This window comes from Rhopilema esculentum, chromosome 11 (genome assembly GCF_057945365.1).
Source record: "Rhopilema esculentum isolate cy_ngs chromosome 11, ASM5794536v1, whole genome shotgun sequence".
In the NCBI taxonomy this organism is placed as follows: domain Eukaryota; kingdom Metazoa; phylum Cnidaria; class Scyphozoa; order Rhizostomeae; family Rhizostomatidae; genus Rhopilema; species Rhopilema esculentum.
In genome coordinates, this window is record NC_142825.1 from 10,305,935 (window position 1) to 10,330,205 (window position 24,271).

The window sequence follows — 24,271 nt, forward strand, 5'->3', positions numbered from 1 at the left end:
CATAGTCACTTGAAAAACGTGTAATTTTCAGGTCACCATGGATCAATTTTGTATTCACAAAATTTGGCCAAAGACCTGAGGTCTGATGTAATGAAATCCAGCACTCTCATACTGGTTTACCCGTTCCTGAAATGAAAAACATCGTTTTACCCTACCCTTTCGGATAATCATAGATTTTTGCAAAAAGATGCCCATAGGATTCCTTTTGAGATTTTGCCTACCAGTCAAACATAGCCAGATCCTATGTGAAATTTTGTCATCATAAATTATAGGATAATGGTCAAACCATTTCATTTTCTTTTACTTTCAAAACAACTGAATGTAATCTTTGTCCGTAATAATAAAATTTTTCGAGTACAAAAGTAATAATTATTAACTTACCAAGTACCAACAGTGGAGAAAATCGAGATATCAAAAGCAATTGACTTCAAATTTTCTTTGCAAGTATCCAAAACATTATTATTCTACAGATACCAATTTAAGATACTTTAGGTTGATAACAATCTGATATGTACACAAAAGGCAAAAGGCATCATCATCATCATCATCAGGGGCATTGGGTGAACAAAATTAACACTGTCCATTCAATTTCAAGGATTCGTACATTAAGAGGGTAAAGCTGGAAGAAATAATTCCTAGAAGAATAACAGTAACTTAGTAGAAAGATAGTTTTCATATTTTGCATGTAAAAGCCAGCCTCAAAGGCAAATTTTCAAGCTTTCTTTCATTCTCAGGTTCTCAAATCTCACTTGACAGCTGTAATGCATGTGACAAATCTTGTGACCAGTGTTGTTCAACATCAACAATAATAGTTGCTGTCAATATCTGTCAGATCAGCTTACATCAATATTACTTTAGATATTAATATATGTTCATACTTTACAAGTGAAACAGGCAACATGTATGCATGTATAAAAGTACCCTTTCAGTACAATGTTTAGACAAATATAGTCATGATCAACCCTGATAAAGCTGGGCAACGCTGAAATCTGAAAAAATCTTTGTATCATATTTTAAATACAATTTACATCAATTTTCAGTTATCTTTTTAATCTTGTCTTGGCATTTTTATTCTCAGAGCCTACCATCTTTGAAATGTGTCTCTGAAAACCAGCTTTCAGGATATAGAAATATTTGATTCCCAACTGACACCAATTTGGAAAGAGACAGTTATGCATTTGCTTTTCAGCTAATACATGGCCCAAAAATAAGCATTGCTCATGCAAACCCTGTTGGGTTCCACTACGCAGAGCATGGTGGTGGTGCACCCATGATGCAGACATGGTAACGTTGAGGGCACACCTAAAAACTAGCTTTATTCAATTAAAGCTTTGAAAAGTTGGTAGTTCTGGGGCAACTAGCATTTCCAGGCATTTTTGCACAGCTGTCAAAATTGCCATACTCTCCAAACTGTGTAGGTCTTACAAATACCTGCTAATTTTCAGGTAAGGAATCAACTTTGACAAGAATTATGGTTATTTGAAACTGAAGGAAAATTTTGCAAAATACTATCATAGTTGTTTGCTGCCAATTTATGTCCCAACAAGATTTGCTGGTAACATTATAATTTCTGATATGATAATTTCTAAACGTCTCTAGGAATTGAAATCCAAGCCCTTTACATTACAGAAAAACTAGCGCATTACCAAGTTTAGATGCATGAAATGTACCTAATGGCAATAACAACACGAAACTAAGAAATCTTAGCGACTTCTATTCACTAAGACTACTGATCGTAGAAAACTTTACTATTTACACAATAATATCCATTTATACAATGGTAGGCATAATGAATACGTTTTTAACATATTCAAAACGGCGGTTTACAAAACCGAGATTTACCTACATACATAATAGGCTGGCTGCCATAATGTCGAAGGTATTGTCTTGGGCAGGTCCGTGCAAGTCAGCTGATGAAAAATCTGTTTTTTAGACGAGATAATCTGGTTCTAAAGCTGAATTACAAGTAATCTTCTGAAACGTTTTCAAATAGGAATGCAACATGATTTCAAACATTTTAGTTTCATTTCACTGGGAGGGTTGCCCTTAAGCAGAGCTAGCATTGAGGTTTGGTACATGAGTTCTGTAGCTAGCTACGTTTTAGAGGATCATCCAGGGGTTTCCTTTGTTTTGAGAGGTCTAAGAATATTAAACGTAAGATTTTCAACAATTTATTCTAAAGAAGAAACTGCAAAAATTTTAATCGATAAAGTATGAATAAAGGTTAAACCTAATTTGGGTTTTTTGACATGTTGCTTTATTAGCAATGTGTAAGAAATCCATTTCTCTTTATGTATGTATGGTGTTGTACATATGTGGCAAATCATAAACTGTTAGCTTGCATGGCAAAATACAGCAGTTAAAATGTTCATCGAACTGACATGGGAATCGAAGCGAGTCTTCGAGGGCAGCGGGGAATGCCCAAGCGTTTCCGACATAATTTATCCTCCAGAAATAAGCTTTTACTCATCGACTTAAAATAATTTAAATCTTAAAAAAGTCAATTGCTCTACAGTGTCTATCCAAATAATACGAGGCAGAAGGTCATATTCCCATCAATTATTGTTGAACCAAACTGCCGCAAGAGTTCATGTCCTTACCTTATCTGGGTGCTGATAAAATCTTCCGAAAGCACTTCCAGACCGACTTCACATGTGGCTAAGCCATTCCACTGTATGTATCACGAGAAATAGTTTTTGTTATTCTAGGTATACCTAAAATCATGGTTTGACCTATGCTCGAAAGTTGAAGACCAATCTTAACCGCAGTTAGATGAAGGCCGAATCCTAGGCCCAAATCGTGAGTTCTGCTGACAGTTTGAATATATGTTTGAGACAGAAATGTCCTTTTTGGTTCTCTTCATTGGCAGTCTAGTATCCCAAACAGAATTTTGTTGCAAACTATCATCAATGTCCATCTTATCGACTTGGTCTTTGAGTTCTTCACAACACTGGTCGAGCAATGAAGAAATGGAAGCTTGGCTAATGTGTCTTCGTTTGCCTCCGAGACTAGGACTAGGGGGTGGAGCTGAAGGCCCAGATATGTCGTACACATAGTTGAGTGTTAAGTTCTGTAAAATTTCCATTTCAAAGCTTTCCTCGATGCAATTTTCAGCTAAAGTGTGGTAGCATATGCCATTTTCGGTGCGTAGAAAAAAATTATCCTGACGCGTCCCAAGATGAACTTATGAACTTCTTCCCACCAGGAGATGATTCATGTAATGATTAAAACAATACTTCAAACCAATTGCTCCCTCGTAGCTGCTCATTTGTGGCAGTGACTAACATGAAAGCTGTGCGCACGGACAGTAGGTCGAGCTGACTTATGGTAGATAACAACAGTTCAAAGGAAACCCATAGTGAACGAGGTTGAAATAAGGGCGACAAGCAACCAATCAGCAAATCGGCTAGGGAAATGTCTTCGAATTTGAACCTCCTGAGCCAATCAAGTTCACAAGCTGTTACCGGAAGTATCCAGGAAAACCAATCACAGTTATTCACTTGAATACAATGGTTTCACAATTTCGCAATACGTGGCCTGGGGCATACCAAAAGGTGGGTGCGTCCCTGTGACGTAATTGACAGGTGCACATAGTACAGCGCGTACGTAATAACGAAAGTAGTCCAGATAAAAGAGTGACAACATATGGTAAAAAATGAGCGCCTAAGCTAATTTTGTATGGTTCCAGGAAGTTATTTTGCGTTTTGAGGCTGGAGGGCAATCCTCTTCCATTTTGAAGTATAGGTGGCAAGAACCCGACTTTTTTGTGTCTTAAATACGTAAACTTCAACAGTGAAACTTTCGGGTGATGGGGGGTTAGGGTGATTCTTGCAAAAAAATATTCTTTTCTCGATGAACTCAACCATCCCAAGGTGATTTTGGGACACTAAGAAGCTAAGCTAGCTGTGGGTGAAGAAGGGGTTTCGACTAGCCGACTGACTGACTGTTTTGCCAACAGGCTAATGACTAATTCTGTAAAACCTGACTAACTTACGACTAACTAATGACAAATGCCACATATCGAATAGCTCTAGCTGAGGCAGGCTTTCCACTAGCTCGGCTTAAAACGAAAACGGGTTAAAAGCAGTGGCGGAAATTATGGGGGTTCAGCCCCCCTCCCCCAAATCAACGACGTCGTCGGAAAATTCGGGCTTTCGTCGGATAATTGACAACCGTTTAACGTGTCGAAATTACTCCAAAGAATCGTTTTGAAAAGTGAATTTAAGCTAATCTAAGGGGCCTAATTGTCAAATTTTCTGTTCGCTTCACTCGCAGGTGATCCACGTTTCCTTTTTTACCCCAGGGGCCTTTATAACCTCTCTGTGCCCTTTTTGCAAAATTTGAACATAGCATAGCTGATGAAATATTAGCCATTACTAATAATCAATCGAACAATATATGACCAAAATCAAAACTGCTTGTGAATTGTACATTTAATTTCAATTCCGTAAAGATTAGCCAAAATTTCCATCGGATTCTTCTAAATAAAAGTTATTTTCAAACGTATTTCTCACTGGTGAAAACAAGATAAAATGCATAATAGGCAGGGCATTCCTCTGAACCATCGACCGCATTGCCTAACCTTTGTTTTCTCGGCTGATTATGGAACACTATGGTATAACGAATTATTTAAGCCCTTACAACATTTTCAAAAATTCATCAAAGTCACGTTACCGATGACGTCAAAAAAGTTATGTTTCCTAGACTCAAAACCATTGTAACTTCTCAAGTATACGTCTGACTTCAATATAAATGCTAGATTCGGGCTCGCCTGAACAAAAGCTTTCTAATGATATATACACATCAGTATTTTAACGATGTCAGCAATTTTCAATGATGACGTCATCACTCTCAAAATGGCCGTCGAACAGTACATATTTAGACAAAAGCTCTGATCTAATCAACTGCATTTCTGGATCGTTTTGTGGCAATGTTTTGTCAGGTAATTATTCTGCATCACTCAATTTAACGTTTAAATCCTCGAATTGCCCTCTCCCCCTCGAAAAAGCCTCCACCCTAGCACTACAAAATGTCAATAAGCCCCCCTCGAATAAGCCCCCACTGCTACCATAAATTCTCGAATGGGACCCCTCAATTTGATGATTTTTGCCATCTGAGGTTGCCTACGGCGTTTTATTGAATTACCACAACAATTCATACGTTTGGTAGTAATTAATTAAACGCTCATAAAGAAATTGCTATTAAAATAAATGACGTCTTTTACTAATGTCTTCTTAATGTCTACAATAATTTTATAACCCCCCTCGTATCAGCCCCCCCCCCCCCCACGAATATGCCCCCATCCAAAAATATAAGAAATAAATAAGCCCCCAGGGGCTTATTTGAGGATTTACGCTATATATTTGCCTCAAATCCATTTACCGCCAGAATCCTCCGACAAACTGAAGTCATAAACTTCCCGTTCACTCTCTAGTTCATCAGAAAGTTCAGTGCTACTTAGGTCAGAGTCTACCTGGTCTGTTGTTTCCTTGTATTCGTTACTAGCACCGATTTCGTCGACACTACGGGCCTATTTCGGTACCTCAGTACATCTCTTGTATTTCTTTGGAGCAGGGAGATTTTCACTGCCACTTTCGACATCTGCCCCAACGTCTTCTGAAAGTCGGCTCTTGTTTTTCCGTCTTGACTTCAAAGAAGGAGGCAGCAAGATTTTAAGGAAGACTCTTCAGAAGACCCTTCCAGCCACAACTTTCGAAAGAAAGTCTTGACGGATGGTTCTACGCAACGCAATCAGCAGTAGGCTATCTTCTAGGAATGTGAATCAGAAGGGAGTTAAATGTTACTTTCATTTTGTTATACATTTTTAGTCTTGTTTCCACATAGCTTCTCTTGACCTTGTCAGAATACATTACCATTTGAACAAACTTCTGAAAATCTTCTATATCGCTATCACTAACCACTTTTCCTTCTCCAAGGCTGTCAAGCAGTTCAAGGTATCGCGGGCTCTTGATGACTGTCTTCAGCAACCTTACCTTTCCTACGTTGCGGAAATAGGATTTAGAATTACACCCAGATAAAGCATGTAAAGCCTGTAGATTAAGGCAAACATCTCTTCCGAAATGGGAAGGGATGTTGATAAACCATTTGCGTTTTACATGGAGGAAAGCAAAAGCCCAATGTGTCTTCCTTCAGAAATCAGTCTTATGATATCAATTTGCTTCTAATTTTGATATAGGAGCTTATATCCTTGCAACATGTTTCGGTAGTACACTTCTAAATGACCTCTTGGCCCTGGTTCACCAACTTATACCCAACTTCAGGAGCAACAAATTTGATAAGGTTGCGCGTCCGCGCTCGGTACGTTGGCATCGGCTTGATGGAGCGAACTGCTACCACTCCGTCTACTATCCAAACGGCAGACTTCGGAGGCATGTCTCTGATCCATTGCCACTTTTCGAGCAAGAGTCGTTGCAAAGTTACTTTGTCTGACTGACACAAAGTTAAACCAGCTGTAGCGATAGCAATTGAAAGAGGAACGCTTGTCTTGGGATGAGTGAATGCCTCTTCCAGACTTCCTGTCTTCAAAATGAGTAGTTAAAGGCCTGTTTTTGTGTTCCTTGGCCACGGTAGGTGTCCCCTTGACCTTTTCCAGATCTGCCTTCAGCTTTGGTTTTTTTGATCGGCGTGAAGAATTAAACGCTGCCATTAATCAGGCGATCATTTGTGAAGCGATGCATATTCCCTTCTCCTATGATCGACGCTGCAAGGAGGTCAGTAGAACTGTATTGTTCTAGTTCTTCACCAGTTAAAGTCGATTTCGCAGGTGTAACAGAAAACCGATTGGTGCCATAGCTTCGAAGAGTTCTCTAAGGCTACCATTATGCTTCTGAAGGAGCTTTGTCCTACCTGGAATGCTGTACTTGTGAATTGATGATGACTTTACGAAAAAGTATTTTTTTAGAGCCTCTCTAAACTTGCTATGAATGTGGGACGTAGCAATCCAAGTGTTAACCGCATTAACGTTTGCTGAAGCCAGACCTGTATGGACCTGCAGTCCCTTTATCTTCTTGATTAAATAGCTCTGTATGTAAATCGCAATGAATTGCAGAGAATTTGTTTTGAAATTTCCGCCAAATTCTTTTTTGTTCCAATCTTGGAATGCTGTAGTTTGTTCACCCTCACCCTGTAATGATTAAAGTGCAATGGAGAAGCAGATGTTGGTATGTCCAGTAGCGGGCATAGTTGATGTGATTCAATGCAAATGTAAGCAGAATCATATTTCGCACTGCTTGCAATAGTAGCTTAGTGTTGCTTTTCTGCAAAGCTGCTACCATGCTCAACAAAGCAGACAAATCCTCCAGTTTAGTGATTTCAAACGACTTTTCAGTTTTCTGACGATTTTCAAGAATCAACAGTTTTTGCATCAATCTGCCATTGCTTATGGGCATTGACTGTGTGTGTTTTTTTGGAAAAGACGTTGGCGAACCCATGAGTTGATGAAAGCAACCCATCAGCACACTGATCTGACTATACAAGTCAGCATTCGTTCACATAATTTGGTTCATCTTTGCCTTCCCCATTTCATCCGCATGAACAAAAACATGAAATATGTCAAGATCATATCTAAGAAAGAATCAAGGTATATTCCTTGCATACTGGATAGACAGGCACCTTATGAGTGATTGGCAAGGTATCTAGCCCTGTCAGAGGTATTAAATAAAGGCTTTAAAGTAATAAATCATATAATAACTGTTTCCTCCTGTCTCCTGGCAATGCCAATAATATAAGCCCTTGGCCTTTGTGCAAAGCTCGGTTTCGTACCGACGGCTTCAGGTCCGGTCTTCGGAAACAATTATTGTAGATTTAATTAATAAAATTAAAATAATAATAATGAAAATCTGTGGATGGCGAAGGAGCAGCTTTCTCTCCCTTATAAGAAAGTGTCAAGCAAAACCATGCATGATGTCAAATTGAGATAATGCCAAATTGTGCCTAGCAAAATCAGAGTCAGCTCGCTGGTCGACGGCCATTTTGAAAGCGATGACGTCATCATTGAAAATTGCTGACATCGTTAAAATAGTGATGTGTATATATCATTAGAAAGCTTTCGTTCAGGCGAGCCCGAATCTAGCATTTATATTGAAGTCAGACGTATACTTGAGAAGTTACAATGATTTTCAGTCTAGGAATCAGAGCTTTTTGACGTCATCGGTAACGTGACTTTGATGAATTTTTGAAAATGTTGTAAGGGCTTAAATTGTTCGTTATACCATATTGTTCCATAATCAGCCGAGAAAACAAAGGTTAGGAAATGCGGTCGATGGTTGAGAGGAATGCCCTGCCTATAAAATGAACGTACGACTTGTCAATAGTGTAATCGGTCTACCTCTTGTATCATCAATTGTCTTAGATGAGATATCGATCTTGATATAAAAAATCATAAATGGATTGTTCTTCTTACTACTTAATTATGGCGTGGTCAGCCAAGATTTCTAAAGAGTCCCGTCAAAAAATCAATTACTTTTATTAAAAGGTGCAGTTTCTTTAAAATTTTACATGGTCCATGATGTTATCTTGTCGGAAAATTGCAGGCCTGGGCCCCCCAAATGAAAGCCTGAACTTCCGCCACTGGTTAAAAGTTATCCGTTTTTGCATTGCATTCCCACTAAACTAACCCATTTGAAAAACGGATAAAAACGGATCCCCAGTGGATTAGTTTAAACCCAGGTATCTTTTAACTCACCTGTGGGCTAGTGGGAACGCCAAACCCGGACAACTTTTGATCCAACTTTTGTAAGCAACAGCAACAGCGTTATTCAAAAAATTCAAGAAAAATGGTTTTAAATACTGATTTTTCTCAAAGTTCTGCGTGCTTGGGTTTCTGTTTATGATAATCTAAACCTGATTAACCAGAAGTGTAAAGGGCTGAGGACACACTTGAAGCCTGGGTTCTTTTCAACCCAGCTCAGTGGAAACGATAAAAAATGAACTGGCGTTTCCATTGATTCACTTTAAAGAGCGACTGTTGACCACGGATCCAAATGGGTACGGATCCGCTTTGGGTCCGTGGCCAGTTTTGTTGGTGTTTACACTAGAATGGATTCAATTTAGATCGCGTTTACACTAGCACGGATCCAGTCCACTGTCTTTCTCAAGTGAGTTGTTCGCTTTTGCATGAACGATTGTAGTTAGTCTAAAATTCTCGTACTATTCTTCAGGAACTATCAAACGCTGGTTCTTCCTGGTCATTGCCCGAATCTTCTTAGTTTGCGGTGCCGATATCGCTGTTGTTGAATGTTATGATGTAGGCCTAGTCCCAGGCTGCTTTGTTTAGATATAACCAAAGCTAGTCTCAACTGACGAATCCTGTGTTGAGCACATAGAAAAGCAATAAACTGCAGCCAGGAATTAAACCATAACACTAACAATGTGAGTATAAGAAGAAATTTTTGTTTGTATATGAAATTCGAGATTTTGGCGCCAACAATCGGCCTCTTAAGGAGAGAAATTCATGCCTCGTATCCGAAGTGTGCTTGGTTTGGTTCGGTTCCAGCCGTTTACAACGAGAACGGACCCAGGTGAGTACACCTTGGAAAGCGATCCCACACAGGTCCAGATAGCAGGCCGAAATGAGTACGGATCCAGCAGGTCTAGTGTAAACGAAAAGCCTATAAGTGCTAGTTTGGGTACGGATCCATTTGGATACGTGCTAGTGTAAACGGGGTCTTAATGATACAAACACAAACGCGATAGAGCACTTACGTGCCCTGTGAGCGGAGCAAGGAGAAAGTCTTTACGGCCACGCCCTTTAAATTAGCTTGAAATACATTTCAGAATGTTTTTGCAGTCGTTTACCACGTTTTACAATTTGTTAAGCTGTTGCGTTTCGTTAAAATTCATTTCTAAATAGGAATTCCTTGCATTAAGAGGCCCCTGGACCTCGAGGCTCTAGGGCAGTTAACCCCTCCTTGTCCCCCTCTCGGCGGCCCTGTTCATATTCCACGCATCTCTTTCAAAGAGGCCTGTTTGTCCTGGGTTTTACAAACTCACTTGAAAGGGGGCCCGCCGGGAAACTTCAAGGTGTCCCGCCTAGCTACAACGCCCCTGATGTTAGGCCAATCTACCCTCTTGATCCAGAATCTTTAAGATCTGGGACTGAAACTTCGCTCAAGAAACGTTCCTCTTTGAAATCCAAATTTTGTTGTAAACGTAAAAGCCCTCTCATCTAAAAACCATGAAGGTACCACATTTTGGGTCATGGGCATAACTCGATGCAAAGCATCTCTGGGCTTGTAAATAGGAACAGGAATCCTGTTCACCTAAAAGTAGGTAGAAAATTAGCGGGTTTTCAATGGACAGGAAGCAGAACATTTTCTGAAGGTGCTTTACATTTTAATTTCATAGTCGAACCATCCATGTCTTTAACAGCCTCAACGGAAAATACAATATTTGTATAGTATGTATCAAGAATGAACCAAAGTTTAAGAAGTCAATAATACGTTTGAATATACTTTTTTTAAAAGACCGTGGAAATGAGGGGGTAAAAAAAGCCTAATATCTTCTGCACCATAGCTTCGTTAGGGACGATCTTCCTAATTATCACTGGCAATGGCATCGCCACCCTTACAGGGCTGGCAGAGGAGCTGAACCACATCAGGTTTTGAAATAGCTAAGGTATAAAATGGCTTTTGAATTTCAAACTTTCAACTCATGCTTTTACAGAAAGAACTTCAATACTACTAAGAAGACTCTTTACTTTCAAAAGCAATCCCTTTGTTTTTGACGACCTCAAATTCAGCAAACCTCTATACTCTAATATTCTTTCAATCAGTCGATTAATTCCTTGTACACTGTACACACCGAATGTTTGTCGTAAAATACCAAAAAAGTTTCGTCTATTGCCCTGATAGAAAAAGGATTTTCAACAGGCAAAAGAACCATTCCAGGGACAGAACAAGAGACGGTATAGAAAGATGCCTCCAGTGAAATGCACTTTCAGGCATTGTTTGCAATTAGGACAAACCAACATCCAGTATCTTCTGTCTGAGCCTTGAGGATTTTACTCTGGATCGCAAAGCTTAACTGGTATAAAAAATGTCGAGCTATAGTGGCTTGTTGTATAGAGGCCCTTAGCAACCTCGATACAATTTTCTTCCATCCCGTACTTTCACGACAGCCATAGGAGGCGTGGTTTTGGCACAATAACGAAGGATTACGTCCCTGAAATATATGAGACCTGAATAGGAGAGTTGACAACCATTTGAGTGTTGGTGCTTTGAGGGTTAAGCTGTGTGAGCTGGGCCCCTTGAAGCTGTCCAATGTTCCCAGAATTCAAGATGGCCAGTGCACCTTCATTTGGCAAAAGATGTTCAGTTGAAGACGAAACTTGTGACATAACTGGTAATCCTGACGAAATCAAGTTAACGTTAGCAGATGAGGAAACGTTCAGACTTCCAGTAGATGGTACATTCAGGCTTGCAGAGGAGGCTGCACTTAGATTTGCAGGCGAGGCCATACTATACGTGCCTGCATTCGCAAGAGCAGCCGATGGTAACTGTTGGGCAATATTAAGCAATGTCAGTCCATTCTGAAGAATGCTACTAGGTGATTGATTAGCTGGCGCTATCTGAAGGAACTGGGTAGTTGTTTGTTGCTGTTGTGAAGTCGAAGCGTTCGTTGTATGTTGGTGCGTTGTTAGCATGGGTGTCAATTCGTTAGAAGTATCCATAATATTTTGTGTTGCTGCCGCTGCTGCTGCTGCTATGAGGAACGTATTTGGTTGGCTGTTACCATTGGAAACCATCGTTGGAGCAGTGGCTTCCTGGAGAGATAAAATAATCATGCTATAACTAACCGTTGGCGTCACAACTTAATGGCAATCGACAGACATTATTTGGGCCTAGGATATCTTTCAGTAAAAGCTGACCAATCAGTGAGTGTGGTTCCTCTCATAAGCTTATTGATTGGCTAATATTCATTGGCAGATGGTTTAAGTCACTTTTATATCCGTCGATTGCCTTTAAATTTGAACAAAAAAGTGGATGTAATAACGTTATACTTAAATGAAGACCTGTTCTGAACAAATTACTAACACAATATTTATGCATATTTTGAGACAGTTTTGATGACCATCCGAATTAATCGTACTTTTACATTTTTGAAATTTTATGCATTGTATCGACAACATTCGCCCGATGACGGAATTAACTTTATCCGTCAACAAACGAACCAAACACATCAAAGTTTTTGGATGAAGGAAAGAGAATCCCAATTGTGCACTACAATTTCAAACACTGTCAGCTGCCTTGTTGCTTTGCCTTGTTCACGATGGACAAACATGGACAAAAACTGTCTGGAAGTAAAGTCGAGCCAGGACAAAAAGGACCTTGGCGCAAACATTATGAAATTTCAAAAGGCCAGTTTGAGCATTTATGCTAATTGCATTTTTCCCAGCCAAAAATTGCAAGGCTTCTCGTGTCAACATTTCATATCCACAATCAGTATCGACATGTAGAATCTAATCTTGATAACCTGATGAAGAAATGGAATCATATTCTGCCTTTTCTGATGATGATGATGATGATGATGAGATGATACGACCAGAGTTAGTATTAGTGAATGTACAATGTATAGGCAGAGCAGAGTGGATCCAGTCAGTACTGCTTTTAGCATATTGACCTTTGCACCTACGCTGGTAAGGTATAAATTCATGATGGAAAAACTTTAGTAATAACATATGCCAACTGTTGTAACAGCAACAAAGCTGACACGTTCCAAACATTGACGGAAATCACCGTGCACATTTGGGGATTCTTGGCTTAGGTAACAAGTTGATTCCTTGGTTTCGTTGAATTAGAGTACAGAACGAGAAAAGTTAATGCCCACAGCAATAACAAATAATTCTAATGCACTAGATGTAATAAACTGAAATGTTAGCTAAAGGCAATGTTGTCGGAACTGTACATAAAATCAGTGTAGTCAAAAATAAATTGAATGGAGTGAGAAAAATAAACACTACATCCACAATACGTCTCCTTTTATTTTTGAAATAAAAAAGCTTAGAATTTTCAAATAGCTGCTTTAGTCCTAAAATAATAAATGGCTAACTGACAACTGTGAATTGACGACAGAAATGACCTACTTGCTGTCATAAAACTTCTCAATTTTAGCAAGGTTCAGAGCACGTCCTTAGCTGCTGTCAAAAGTTCTTGAAACAAGTAAAAACAGAAGAAGGGCAGGAAGTCGAAAATGCAAAAACTTGCTGCTTTACCTGGCGTGAAATGGTTGCGATTGGGTTAAGCGCAACAGCAACGGTCGGTGCATTCTGCTGGTGCTGTTGTTGCTGTTGGAGCTGCAGTAAATGCCATGGTTGAAGCTGTTGTTGTAGCTGCCAGTTTTGTGGTTGTAAGGCACTCATTGGAATGGCAAATGAGTTACCGTTTCCGGTTTGTATTATCAAGCTTTGTGGTATAGTGATAACAGGGCCGTTGTTAGAAAGGGCACTGCCAGTAGACTGGTTTTGTTGTTGCTGTGGCTGGATAACAGCTGCCAGCCCTGAAGTGTTCGCAGCAGTCTGCAATATGTTTAATGGTTGCATAAAGGGAGTTATAATTGGCGTAGTGCTGTCCTGGTTAAAGGCTGGGGCACAGCTTTTAGTAGTGATCTTTGCCTCTGGTTTCTTTTTCTTTGGTTTCGGATTGTTCTTCCACCATTTTTTCAGACCATGTTCAGGGGGCTCTCTATTTCCTCCTAAAAAGAGAAAACAGCTTCAATTTCAATTTGAAATCATATTGTTTTTTGTATGCTGTCTTTTATTAAAAGTGACAAGAGACAAAGGATTAAACATATGTTGCCAAAAAGCTGTAAAAGAAGGTATGTTGGCAGAAAACAATTAACGCATGACCTTGAACATCGTCCATTTCATCTCGACACAGATAACATACCTGTCTTTTTCATTTGATCATTAACTTTCCCTATGGTCGTCAAACTGCGACCTGTAACCCATGAAACAAACTTGTGACAATTCGTTCTACTTCCGCCAGATGGAGTCAACATTTCTGCGATCACCCGCCTCGCTTCGGCTTGGCCTTTTGTCGACCTGTCACGCCATTCTTGTAGTAACGTCTGGTGGGTGTATGCCATCTATGAAAAACGTTTTAGAAAATCTATAGATGGAACTTTTATGAAGTTCATTGGACCTCCTTTTTTGTTTCTTTGAAAATGGATTCTTAACAAAGACAGTTTTTTACGGTATGCATCGAAACATTGAAAACTAGCTGATTTTTAGCATATTAATATTCTACCGTAAATATCATCCTATTAGCTAGAAGATTTATCCAACATTTGGGTTTATCAAACGTTTTATAAGATAGGAATACGTCTCCGAGGGTATATGGCACGAAAACTCTTTAGAGTTATTTTGTCTGTCAGCACTTTTTAAACTACTTACGGTGTAACTTTTAACAATCTAATTCTATCTTGTTATCTTGCTATATAATCCTATAATAAATTATTCTGTTCTTGATAATTAGCATCTTAATATTTATACAAACTTGTAGTTAATTGCTGAAAATCTATTTGAAATGAAATGAAATGAAATAATGCTGGTGATAATCCACACAAAAAACCAAAGAAATACTGCAAAATATGGAATAAATTTTATCTAAAAAACGCTTTGCAAAATGAAAAATAGATACTCTAAACTAATTGAAGCAGGATAGAATCAGATACACACCCGTACACAGTTATCCACACAACACTGTTCTTTAGGCAGATCTTCGATAGAGCTCAGTTTTCCAAGGGCAATTTTACCCTTTTGCCTCACGACACGACACGATTGCTGTTGGGATTAATGGAGATTTTCCGTAGTAAATATTTGAAACACATCAATAATTCTATGCTCGATGCAATTTTTTTCAGAATGAGATAAATCACGAAACGGTAGAATTACTAGTTAACTTATTGTAAACTTATTGAATAGCGGGTTTAAAACTTTAAAGACCTCAAAATTATGATATTAAACAAATCACATTTAATAAAGATATAAACAAAACAAAAACTGGCTTTTCGTTCATATTTTTACCCCTTAAAAGAAATTTTAACGGGGGATGGGATGATCTCGATATCAGGAAGAATTAACCAAAACTTGATTAGGCGGAACCTTGAAGTCGACTAGATAGCATTTTCAACAAAGTTAGGCGATGAAAAAAAGAGGTACTAGCTTTGCTTATTTTTTTAATATCAAGAGATTTTTTAATACTCAAATTATCACGTAATCTACCGTCACATCTTTGTAGAAAACTAATTTTGGCTCTGAAAACAATGCGCTATCTTATCATGTTCGTCGGGAAATACTACTGTCTATCGTTATTTGAACACCTTACTTGGAGTAAGTAAATTTAATTTCAAATGAATGAGTCATCAATCACGTCAGCTGCAAGAACTTTCCCAGTTTGGTCAGAACTTGGCAATGAAGAGACTAGAAAATACTTACATCCGGATCTGTCTTCAGCCTTTTGTGTAAAAAGTTGTTGGAATAAAGAAGAACTCTTTTAGTTCCAGTTTCGCAAAATCCATACTTCACTTTTAGTCTAGAACGCTGATCAAGAACAAAGCTCTCGAATTGCTTTGATTTCTTCTGCCCATTTCCAAGGCCAACGGTACTTCTTGAAAAAAGTGAAGAAAAACTATATCAATAAATTACACAATCTTAGAAAATATTTGCAAAGGCGAGTTATGATTAAATGCAAGGATCATTTAAAACGCAGCAAATCTTTCATATGTTTAAAACATGGATTGGACAAATTTTTACTATTTTGGGAGCATCGTTCCTGAATTTATGGTCAGACTGTTTGTTTGTTCAGCCTTGGTCAATAGAACAAGGTTTCTTCTATTGTCTATGGTTCAGCCTTATCCACCATCTTGCATGCAAATAATCATTTACGAAGCCAGACACAACTGTAAAAACATTGCTCATCAAAAGCAATGAAAAACGAAAGAAAACCTGCAACAACATTTCCTGAAAAAGTCAACCTAATAAATTTTTACAGCTCCTCAAAAGTCGACATTTTCAAGAGTGCAGCCTTACGAAATTTCTTTGAAAAGACATACGGCCTAACATTAGACGAGACATGAAATAAACAAAAAAATCATAAGACCAAACACAAAGACAATAGACCAAACACAAGACCAAATTGAAGATTTGTAAAAGACAGAACACAGAAACATACACAAGAAAAGAGAAAAGCTAGCCTTATATCAGACAACGGATCAGACATCAGACCTGATATACGACCTGACATAGGCCAGAAATAAGGCAAAATTTGAGACCTGACAAAGCATCAGACATAAGCCAAGACATACAACCTGCAAAAAGGCCAGAAATAAGCCAAAACCTAAGATCAGACAACGGGTCAGACATCAGACCTGATATACGACCTGACATAGGCCAGAAATAAGGCAAAATTTGAAACCTGACAAAGCATCAGACATAAGCTAAGACATACAACCTGCAAAAAGGCCCGAAATAAGCCAAAACCTAAGATCAGACAACGGGTCAGACATCAGACCTGATATACGACCTGACATAGGCCACAAACATGTGAGACCTGACAAAAAAAGACATAAGCCAAGACAGACAATCTGCAACAAAGCCAGAAATATGCCCAGGTTGTTTGGTGTAAACAGGACATTGACTCATCTTTGATAAACAAACATAAACAGATTTCATCTTAACAGTTCGACAAAATTACCTCTTCGATCTCTTTCTTTGCCTCTTTTGCAGATTAGAAGACTCGTTTTCGTTGCTATCTACATGGCCATTGGTGACATTCTCGTTTACACAGATCTTCATAGATTTATATTCCCTCGCTTTCAATGTAACTTCTAGCAAATCTTTGGCACGACCAAGCGATTCATCAGTTTTCGCTAGAACAAACATTGAAAAGATGAATTCATCATCAGATTAATGCACTTTTACAATTTAAAAAAACTTGAAGCTGGAAGTATAAGTAAGTAAGACAAGGCATGTCTCCCTATCCCCAGCAAAAGGCGATTTCTCAAAGGATCAACATCTGTAAAAATTACTTGAAAGGGACAAGGCTATTCTCCCAAATTATCTTTAGAAATTTCTAAAACCATTTGCAGTCAAACTAACAATAGTCAAATTCGCACACGTTGGACTCGCACAGGTTGCATATTTCATATCTTCGTTTTCATCACACGAGTTGGATGTTTGCCTAAATTGGTCCTTCAGAACTCTGTTATCAAAATGGATTCACAAAATTCTGACATTTGCAAAAAAATCAAGATGGTTCATGTTATCATCTCTAAAGCCCCCTCGAAGAACACATCCATGAATATTTTCGAAAAAATCTAAAGATTACTACAGTACCGAATTGTAAGCAAAGAAAGGGCAGAAATCTGCTAGACTAAAAATACATACCATCACCTATAAATTTCTGTATGCAACCGCAAGGTTTTTTGGTGAAATATGTACAGTACAATCGACGAGCTAGAAATCAGAAGGATTTGTATACTCAAAGGCTGTATGACTGTGATGTTCTCGAAACATACAAGTAGCAGCATAGGGAACTTTCTAAGACGTTGACAAATCAACAGTGTATGTAGCCTCGACACATTATGCCTCTCGATACTAGATATTTGCGGCAAATACGTAAGATAATAGACGTAAACAACAACAAAAAGACCAATTAATTTGCTCGCAATATTTTCCATTACTACTTTCTAGGGTAACCTAGCGATGAACGAGCTGAAATTTTAGATTTGGTCGAAATGTTTGAAATTTGTCCAAAACAAAGTTTAGGCCGAGCATTTTTTTGGTCCGCAGTAGTGGCCTTTTGTGGCGATTGTCTACAGTTTTTTGGTATACCTCATTGGTCAGGGCTAGGGGGTTTGTCTGCCGTATTAACCAACAAAAGTTTTTTAACATTTCGAGCAACATTATGTTTATATCTTATATTTTAACAGCTAAATAAAAGAAACAAAAATAACAAGGGATGCTTTAGCTAACTTCAATCTTAGGACTATTTTTGATCCAAGGTCAATTCTTCGGTGCTACAATCCTTAGCATTCTTGAGTGCTTGGCAAATGAAAAGGGAACTTTTAAAATACAAAAAACTGTAAAAATTCACCATCTAATCGCATAAGTTTTATACAAAGCAACAGAATACTAATAATTATAATAATAATAAGAGGAATATTTATACCGGGTAAAACCTTGTCAGTACTACGGGTATTGTTATCAATAAGGGCCATGTTTGAAAGAAAAAAATGTAACTCATTAGAAAATACATAATACAAGTAAAAGCCTTGTCTTTCGATATTTCTTCTTAAAAAATCCTAAAAACTCTTAAAAATCGTAGTTATGAAAAAAGACGATCATAATCCTTTCAGATGTTCTTTAAGTCTATGCTTAAAAACAACAAATGGAGTCTAAACTTCAACTCTCGATTGGTAGTTCGTTAAAGCAAGATGGGCCTTGGAACCAGAAGGACCTTTTGCAGCTAACGTTCTGACCCTTTGAATGCGTAATGTAGATTATTGCTTCTTGTGCCATAATTGTGGTTAACTTGTACCATAATTATCAACTTGTTTGTCAACAATAATTATGCATAAAATGATACTTCTTATTGTGATGGTTACAAAAACAACTGATCTTGAAAAACCCGAGGAACAAACCTTCTTCATTGTCTAGCTCTTTTACTAGATTTTCAGCATATTTTTTCCCTTCATCAAAGTATTTCTGCTTCTCCTCAAGAGATGGTTGTGCAATACTTTTTTTTGCTTTTTTTGTTCTATTGAAAGCGAGCCCTAAAAGGATAATAACAGCAGAATAAAAAATGGCCTGACACAACAAGGTGATAAATCTCAACAAACAAGGTCTTAACAGCCATTGAAAATGAAAATTGCGATTATAAATATACAAAACAATACAAAAAACTAATCTTGAATTACAATCTACTGCATATAGGCATGCATGTGAACTTACCAATGTTTTGAGAACTTCAGAACAAGAGTGATAAAAAAAGGTCAGAGTTGGAAAGAAATTGCAATTGAAGAGGAATGGTGGAGTAGATTTTATTTCCTCAATGGTCATGCATAAAAATATCAAAAAGGTTCATTGATTGGGAAATGGGATGGTTTTATGGAAAATTTCATTTGATTCCTACTTCCAATTCATTTCACTATTGGAGATCCATTTCTTTCCCTGTTGCTTTAAGTATGGGTTGGGTTTGGATACTATGTTCAAACATTGCAGAAGAGACTTCATGCCTTTTGTTGAAATGTACCTCAATAAAAAACTTAATCTGATCATATCCGACATGCTTGAAAGTCCATTGCACTTGTTTAAGATATTTTGGTGAATCTGTGACTTGTAGCATTCTCATCATTTATGCATCTCTTTGTATTTATCTCCAAAATAACATGCCGTAAATCCTCGAATTAGCCCCCTGGGGGCTTATTTATTTTTGATATTTTTGGATGGGGGCTTATTCGAGGGGGGGGGCTTATTCGAGGGGGGGCTTATACGAGGGTGGGGGCTTATAAAACTATTGTAGACATTAAGAAGACATCATTAAAATACCTCGCTTATTTTTATTGGAATTTCTTTATGAGTATTCAATTAATTACTACCAAAAGTATGAATTTGTTGTGGTAATTCAATAAAACGCCATAGGCAACCTCAGATGGCAAAAATCATCAAATTGAGGGGTCTAATTCGAGAATTTACGATGGCAGTGGGGGCTTATTCGAGGGGGGGGTCTTATTGACAATTTGTAGTTCTAGGGTGGGGGCTTATTCGAGGGGGGGCTTTATCGAGGAGGGGGCGGTCAATTCGAAGATTCACGATACAATCAATCACAGATAAGTGGTGTCTTCTCATTTTCTGTATATAGCCTTTGGCAACATTTAGTTAGTAAATTCATCAATATGCAATTGTCATGCAACAATATTTCTTACTGGCTCTGGGTTTTTGCACATTAAATAAGACAATAAAAATGATGTCACTTAGTAAGCAATGTTTATGCAGCACCAAAATCCTCAAGTTTCTATAAACTTTACCTAGAGTCGTTTTCAATTATATTTGGGATAACACTCTTTCTCATAAACCATAAATCATAAAAATTTAGCAGTGCTCTGCCTACTGCCAACATTTTGTTGCACTTCTTTTCAGGTTGTAAAATACAATTCGTAGAAAATGATAGCAAGCTAAAAGCAAACTGTACAGTAGGATAGAAAACAAGATTTTACAATAGGATATAGGTGAATATAAGTTATAAAACAGGTCAGGAAAAAGCAACTTACCACAAGCATTGCACAAACTTAAAATCTTTTTTGTCTCTGGATCCAATTTATGCCTTGGGCTAGGCAGAACTTTACTCTTTTTTACCTTGTTACCTCTAACCATTGGGTTGGTAATGAATGGACTGCCACATTTATCACACTTAAAATTTTTGGTCTTTTCCTCCCTTGGTAATGGTCCAATATCCGAAATATTTGCATTCTGTCTTGATCTCTCTTGAATTGGAGATTCATTATCATTTTTGGGATTTGAAGAAATCTTCTTTTTCTTCTTACAGTTTATAATTGGAACATCAGTTGTAACCCTTTTTCTAATTGTTTCATTTCTCTAAAGAGAGGAAACAATCTTAAAATTAACTTCAATGCAATTTTTATACAGTTAAAAAGAAAGGATGAATATTCTTTAACAGACGAAAACACTTCGATGTAATATGTGTTATTCCTTCTATGCATATACGCATGAACATATGCCAAGAAAAAATGCTTCTTATGTTGCAGTATGATTTGTTTCTACCAACAAACAGAAAGTTGAGAAATGGCTGATGAAAAGGGTAGTGTCATAGGTAACAAAAGCTGAAACTTACCACACGTTTACTGTTAATGTTGTTCCTAACTGAAGGTTTTGGCCCACCCTCTGTAATGTCTTTACTTTTTTCATTCTCAGCTAGATTTTTATCTACATCCGAAACTTCAATATTATCTGCAAAAAACAAAAAATTGACTGGATCTTTCAAACAAATTAACAAAAAAATAATAAAACAAAACTTAGAAAAATGTTAGGGTATTTGAGAAAGCACAAGGCTACTTAGGGTTATTTTTTATAAAGATACATAAAGAGCCCTAAGAGAATCGTAGATTGAGTGGCCAGTGTAAAAACCAAACTTTATACAAAATAGTACTTTAAAGAGTTCAAGAAATGCTTAGAATAGTTGTGTATTACAATTTCTTAATATTTGCTAAAGACAGATAACAAACATTTTTAGTAATTAAGCTTTTCATCTGTCACTCGTCAGAGAATAAAATGTCAGAACATAGATCAATAGAAAATATATTTATGCCTAGTTGCAGACCAAAATAGGCCAATCTAAAATGTGAGCACATGACTAAATTGAGGTAGCTCCATCAGTGCTGCTTAACCACAGTGGTGGCCCGTGACCTTCAATGTTGGGAGGGCAGAATGGTGATATTTGCAACGCACATGCACAATATTTGGAAACAAAAATACTAGCAGCACTTCTTGATTGAGCAGCAGAGCATTCAATGGAAAGTAAAGTAACCATTTACAGTTTCCTTAATAAAACCAGACTAGGTCTTCGATAAAAAATTTAAAAATTGGATGCCTTATTTTGAAATTCATAGTTAATGCAAATTTTAAAAAAATCATTTGGAAAAAGCATTTCATAGCAACCACTGAGTGAAACTTGGTCGTGAACTTGGCAGAACCTTAAATCTGGACAAAGAATTATCAGGATTCAGACTGCACAAAACAAAACACTTTTTGTATTTTTACTTTAATCTTTATCTATGAATGAGGTAAACTTTAATCAAATCATTGTCTAATTTTAGCCTGGAAATCAGTATTTTTATGGGTTGTTTCTTCTAAAGAACAATCAGGAGATATTTTCTATAGAAACAGTTGTAAGATCGGAAATTGAAAGTTCTTTACCTTGCAGAGATTTTGCAAAAATTTGTAAAATAATAAGAGCTTCTGAAGACATAATTAGCCTTCTATAATAATCAGTCATCATTATTTTGAAAACCTGAACAATTCCAGAGGCATTAAATTCTCAAGAAATCATTCATTGAGTTTTAGGTATTCCAAACCCCTTTTTTTCTTCATTTTTCAGTCAAGTGATTGCAAGAACATAAAATTGTGTTGTCACTAAGAAAGTCAAATATGAAATGAGAAGACATATGAAATGTGAATGTGGCTGGCTAACTAGAGTCAAATGTTCTGAATTTAGAGCCAACTATATTCTAGCTTTGGTTATGGTGAAAATCTTCTTCATGTATGAAATGAAAATTCAAGTATGAAACCAAGTAGAAACACAAAATTTTAACTAGCCTTAAGGAATTCTAATCATTAGCATTGAGAAATAAATAAATAATGGAGAAAAAATTTATATGAAGGCACTTTTACTTCTTGTAGAATAACTTTGCCCTTCTATTTTATAGTTTGAAAAAGGACTAATAACATTGCAATTAAAGTCCACAAAGTTTCTTATAAGGTCTCGTGCAATTGACAGCATTACTAGAGTATTTAGTCTATCCTCTGACGTTGTATTCTTTAATAATGTCTTGACTTATTTGAGAATTGAGAAACATCTCTGTGTTCACAGGAAAACATCTGGAGCAATTGCAAAGCTCTGGTCGGTTATATATCACTGCAGACTCAGATAGATATCAGTTTTAAATCCATCCAGCTGCATTTTCAAAAACCACAGATGGAAAGCATTGCTCATACTTTGAGAAGGAGTCATTTTTAAACAAAGAAGCAGCAGTAAGGTGCTCAATGAAGTCAAATCTCTGACAGCAATTAACAATAATATTGCAACTTCACTGAAAATGTTTGAACTTTCTGCATCAGAAGTCGCATAACATGGACTGTTGAGTATCTGAATGTGTTTTTGGAAAAAGACTAGCTATCCTTTCCCTCGAGTTATTGATGGCATGGATAAAATTTTGTATGCTCTTCTCTTCTTAATTGGTGTTGGACAATCCTGATGCTTTTTTGGTGGAGCAAACAGTGTATCAACATGTTGTGGCTTGAGATGTTGGTATTTAACCTTTCCAGATAAATTCCTCCAATTATTCACCCTTTTGTGTATCCAAAATTTTCGTGTATTGCCCCGCCAAAAAATCAACAGTTGTCAGTACACTTTCCCTGAATCGCTACATCCCGTCAGCCAACTGTACTTTGTATAGGTTATATTAAAAGTTGATATTAATTTCTTAGATTTGCTTTGAAACTTTTTTTTTGGATGGGGGGGGGGGGGCATTGCCCCAGATGCCCATTAGCACGAGCCGCCACAGCTTACCCATTGAGAATGTTACCAATGGAGTTCTAAGGTGAAAAGGAACTTTTTTGTCTACACAATAGCTGTTTTTTTATGCTTATGTAGATAGATTCCCAAACCGTTGGATGGTCTATTATGATCCACAACTATATTCCCATTCTTCACATTGGCCTATTTTGATCCACAACTAGGTATATATATTTTCTAGTGAACTTTTTTATCTATGTTCTGACGTTTTATTCTCTGGAAAATGTCAGACAAAAAGCTTTAGTATGACTCAAAATGTTTGCCTTTTTCGAAGCCATTTTAAAACTTTGTACCAGGAAAACATTGTTTGAAGAATTTCATGAAAGAGTTTAATCTGTATTGGGGGTTGGACAAATAATAATCTAATAGGAATTCTGAAGTTTTTTTGGATTTGCTAAAAGTAACATTTTAAAAATAGTTCTGTGTTAATTGATAATTCTGACAGGGTATGAGATTATTTTACCATTATCAAATTTTCAATATTGCTTGGGCTTAAAAATTTATCCTGCATGTAATTCAATTCCACAACTACAATTTAATGTTTCTTTATGTATAATTATTAATTGTTTTTAGTTCATCACAACACAATTTCGGAATTGTATGCTTGCATACCTTTAGAAAATATACAAAATTTGTTAATTTCAACTAAAATAATAAGTTATAATTTGATTACCTATCGTATATTGCTGTGTGTAATACCTATGTAAAATAGTGCCGAACAAATGAACGTTAAACGACTAATAACACTTCTTACCATGTTCTTGGTCTGCACCTGCTTCATCTTTCTCCATTTCAAGCCTTCTAGGCCAACAGGCTGTAAAATACTACAGTGAAAATTTCAATCAACACATTTAAAAGTTGAAAATCTTTTCAAAATATCCTAATACAAGTAAACGTGATTGAGAATGTTGTTGTCTTGTCTTTAGGATCAAGAATTAAGT

At 37.1% G+C, this 24,271-nt stretch overlaps 1 protein-coding gene across 2 annotated transcripts; it reads right to left on the bottom strand.

Annotated features, from left to right (window-relative positions):
* Window positions 1-421: 421 nt before the first annotated feature.
* Window positions 422-24,265, bottom strand: LOC135693605 (uncharacterized). Of its 2 annotated transcripts, none has more exons than XM_089111590.1 (11): window positions 24,085-24,265; window positions 20,871-20,986; window positions 20,290-20,614; window positions 18,661-18,792; window positions 17,405-17,473; window positions 16,713-16,887; window positions 15,455-15,623; window positions 14,696-14,800; window positions 13,905-14,103; window positions 13,232-13,710; window positions 422-11,782 (listed from the first exon to the last, which is right to left on the bottom strand). In XM_089111590.1, the coding sequence occupies exons 1-11, from the start codon at window positions 24,119-24,121 to the stop codon at window positions 11,174-11,176; spliced, it is 2,415 nt and encodes an 804-aa protein (XP_088967716.1). In that variant the 5' UTR covers window positions 24,122-24,265; the 3' UTR covers window positions 422-11,173. The 2 variants fall into 2 exon arrangements, with proteins under 2 accessions (XP_088967716.1, XP_088967715.1); XM_089111589.1 differs by having other exon boundaries at window positions 15,455-15,626.
* Between the last annotated feature and the right edge of the window lie 6 nt (window positions 24,266-24,271).

Excerpts from the sequence above, each read along its gene's own strand:
- LOC135693605 (XM_089111589.1), bottom strand. The coding sequence starts at position 24,121 with ATGGAGAAAGATGAAGCAGGTGCAGACCAAGAACATG. Across the intron at positions 20,987-24,084 it reads AGGTGCAGACCAAGAACATG|ATAATATTGAAGTTTCGGAT; the intron begins GTAAGAAGTGTT and ends TGTTTTTTGCAG. Across the intron at positions 14,801-15,454 it reads GGCTGAAGACAGATCCGGAT|CAATCGTGTCGTGTCGTGAG; the intron begins GTAAGTATTTTC and ends TAATCCCAACAG.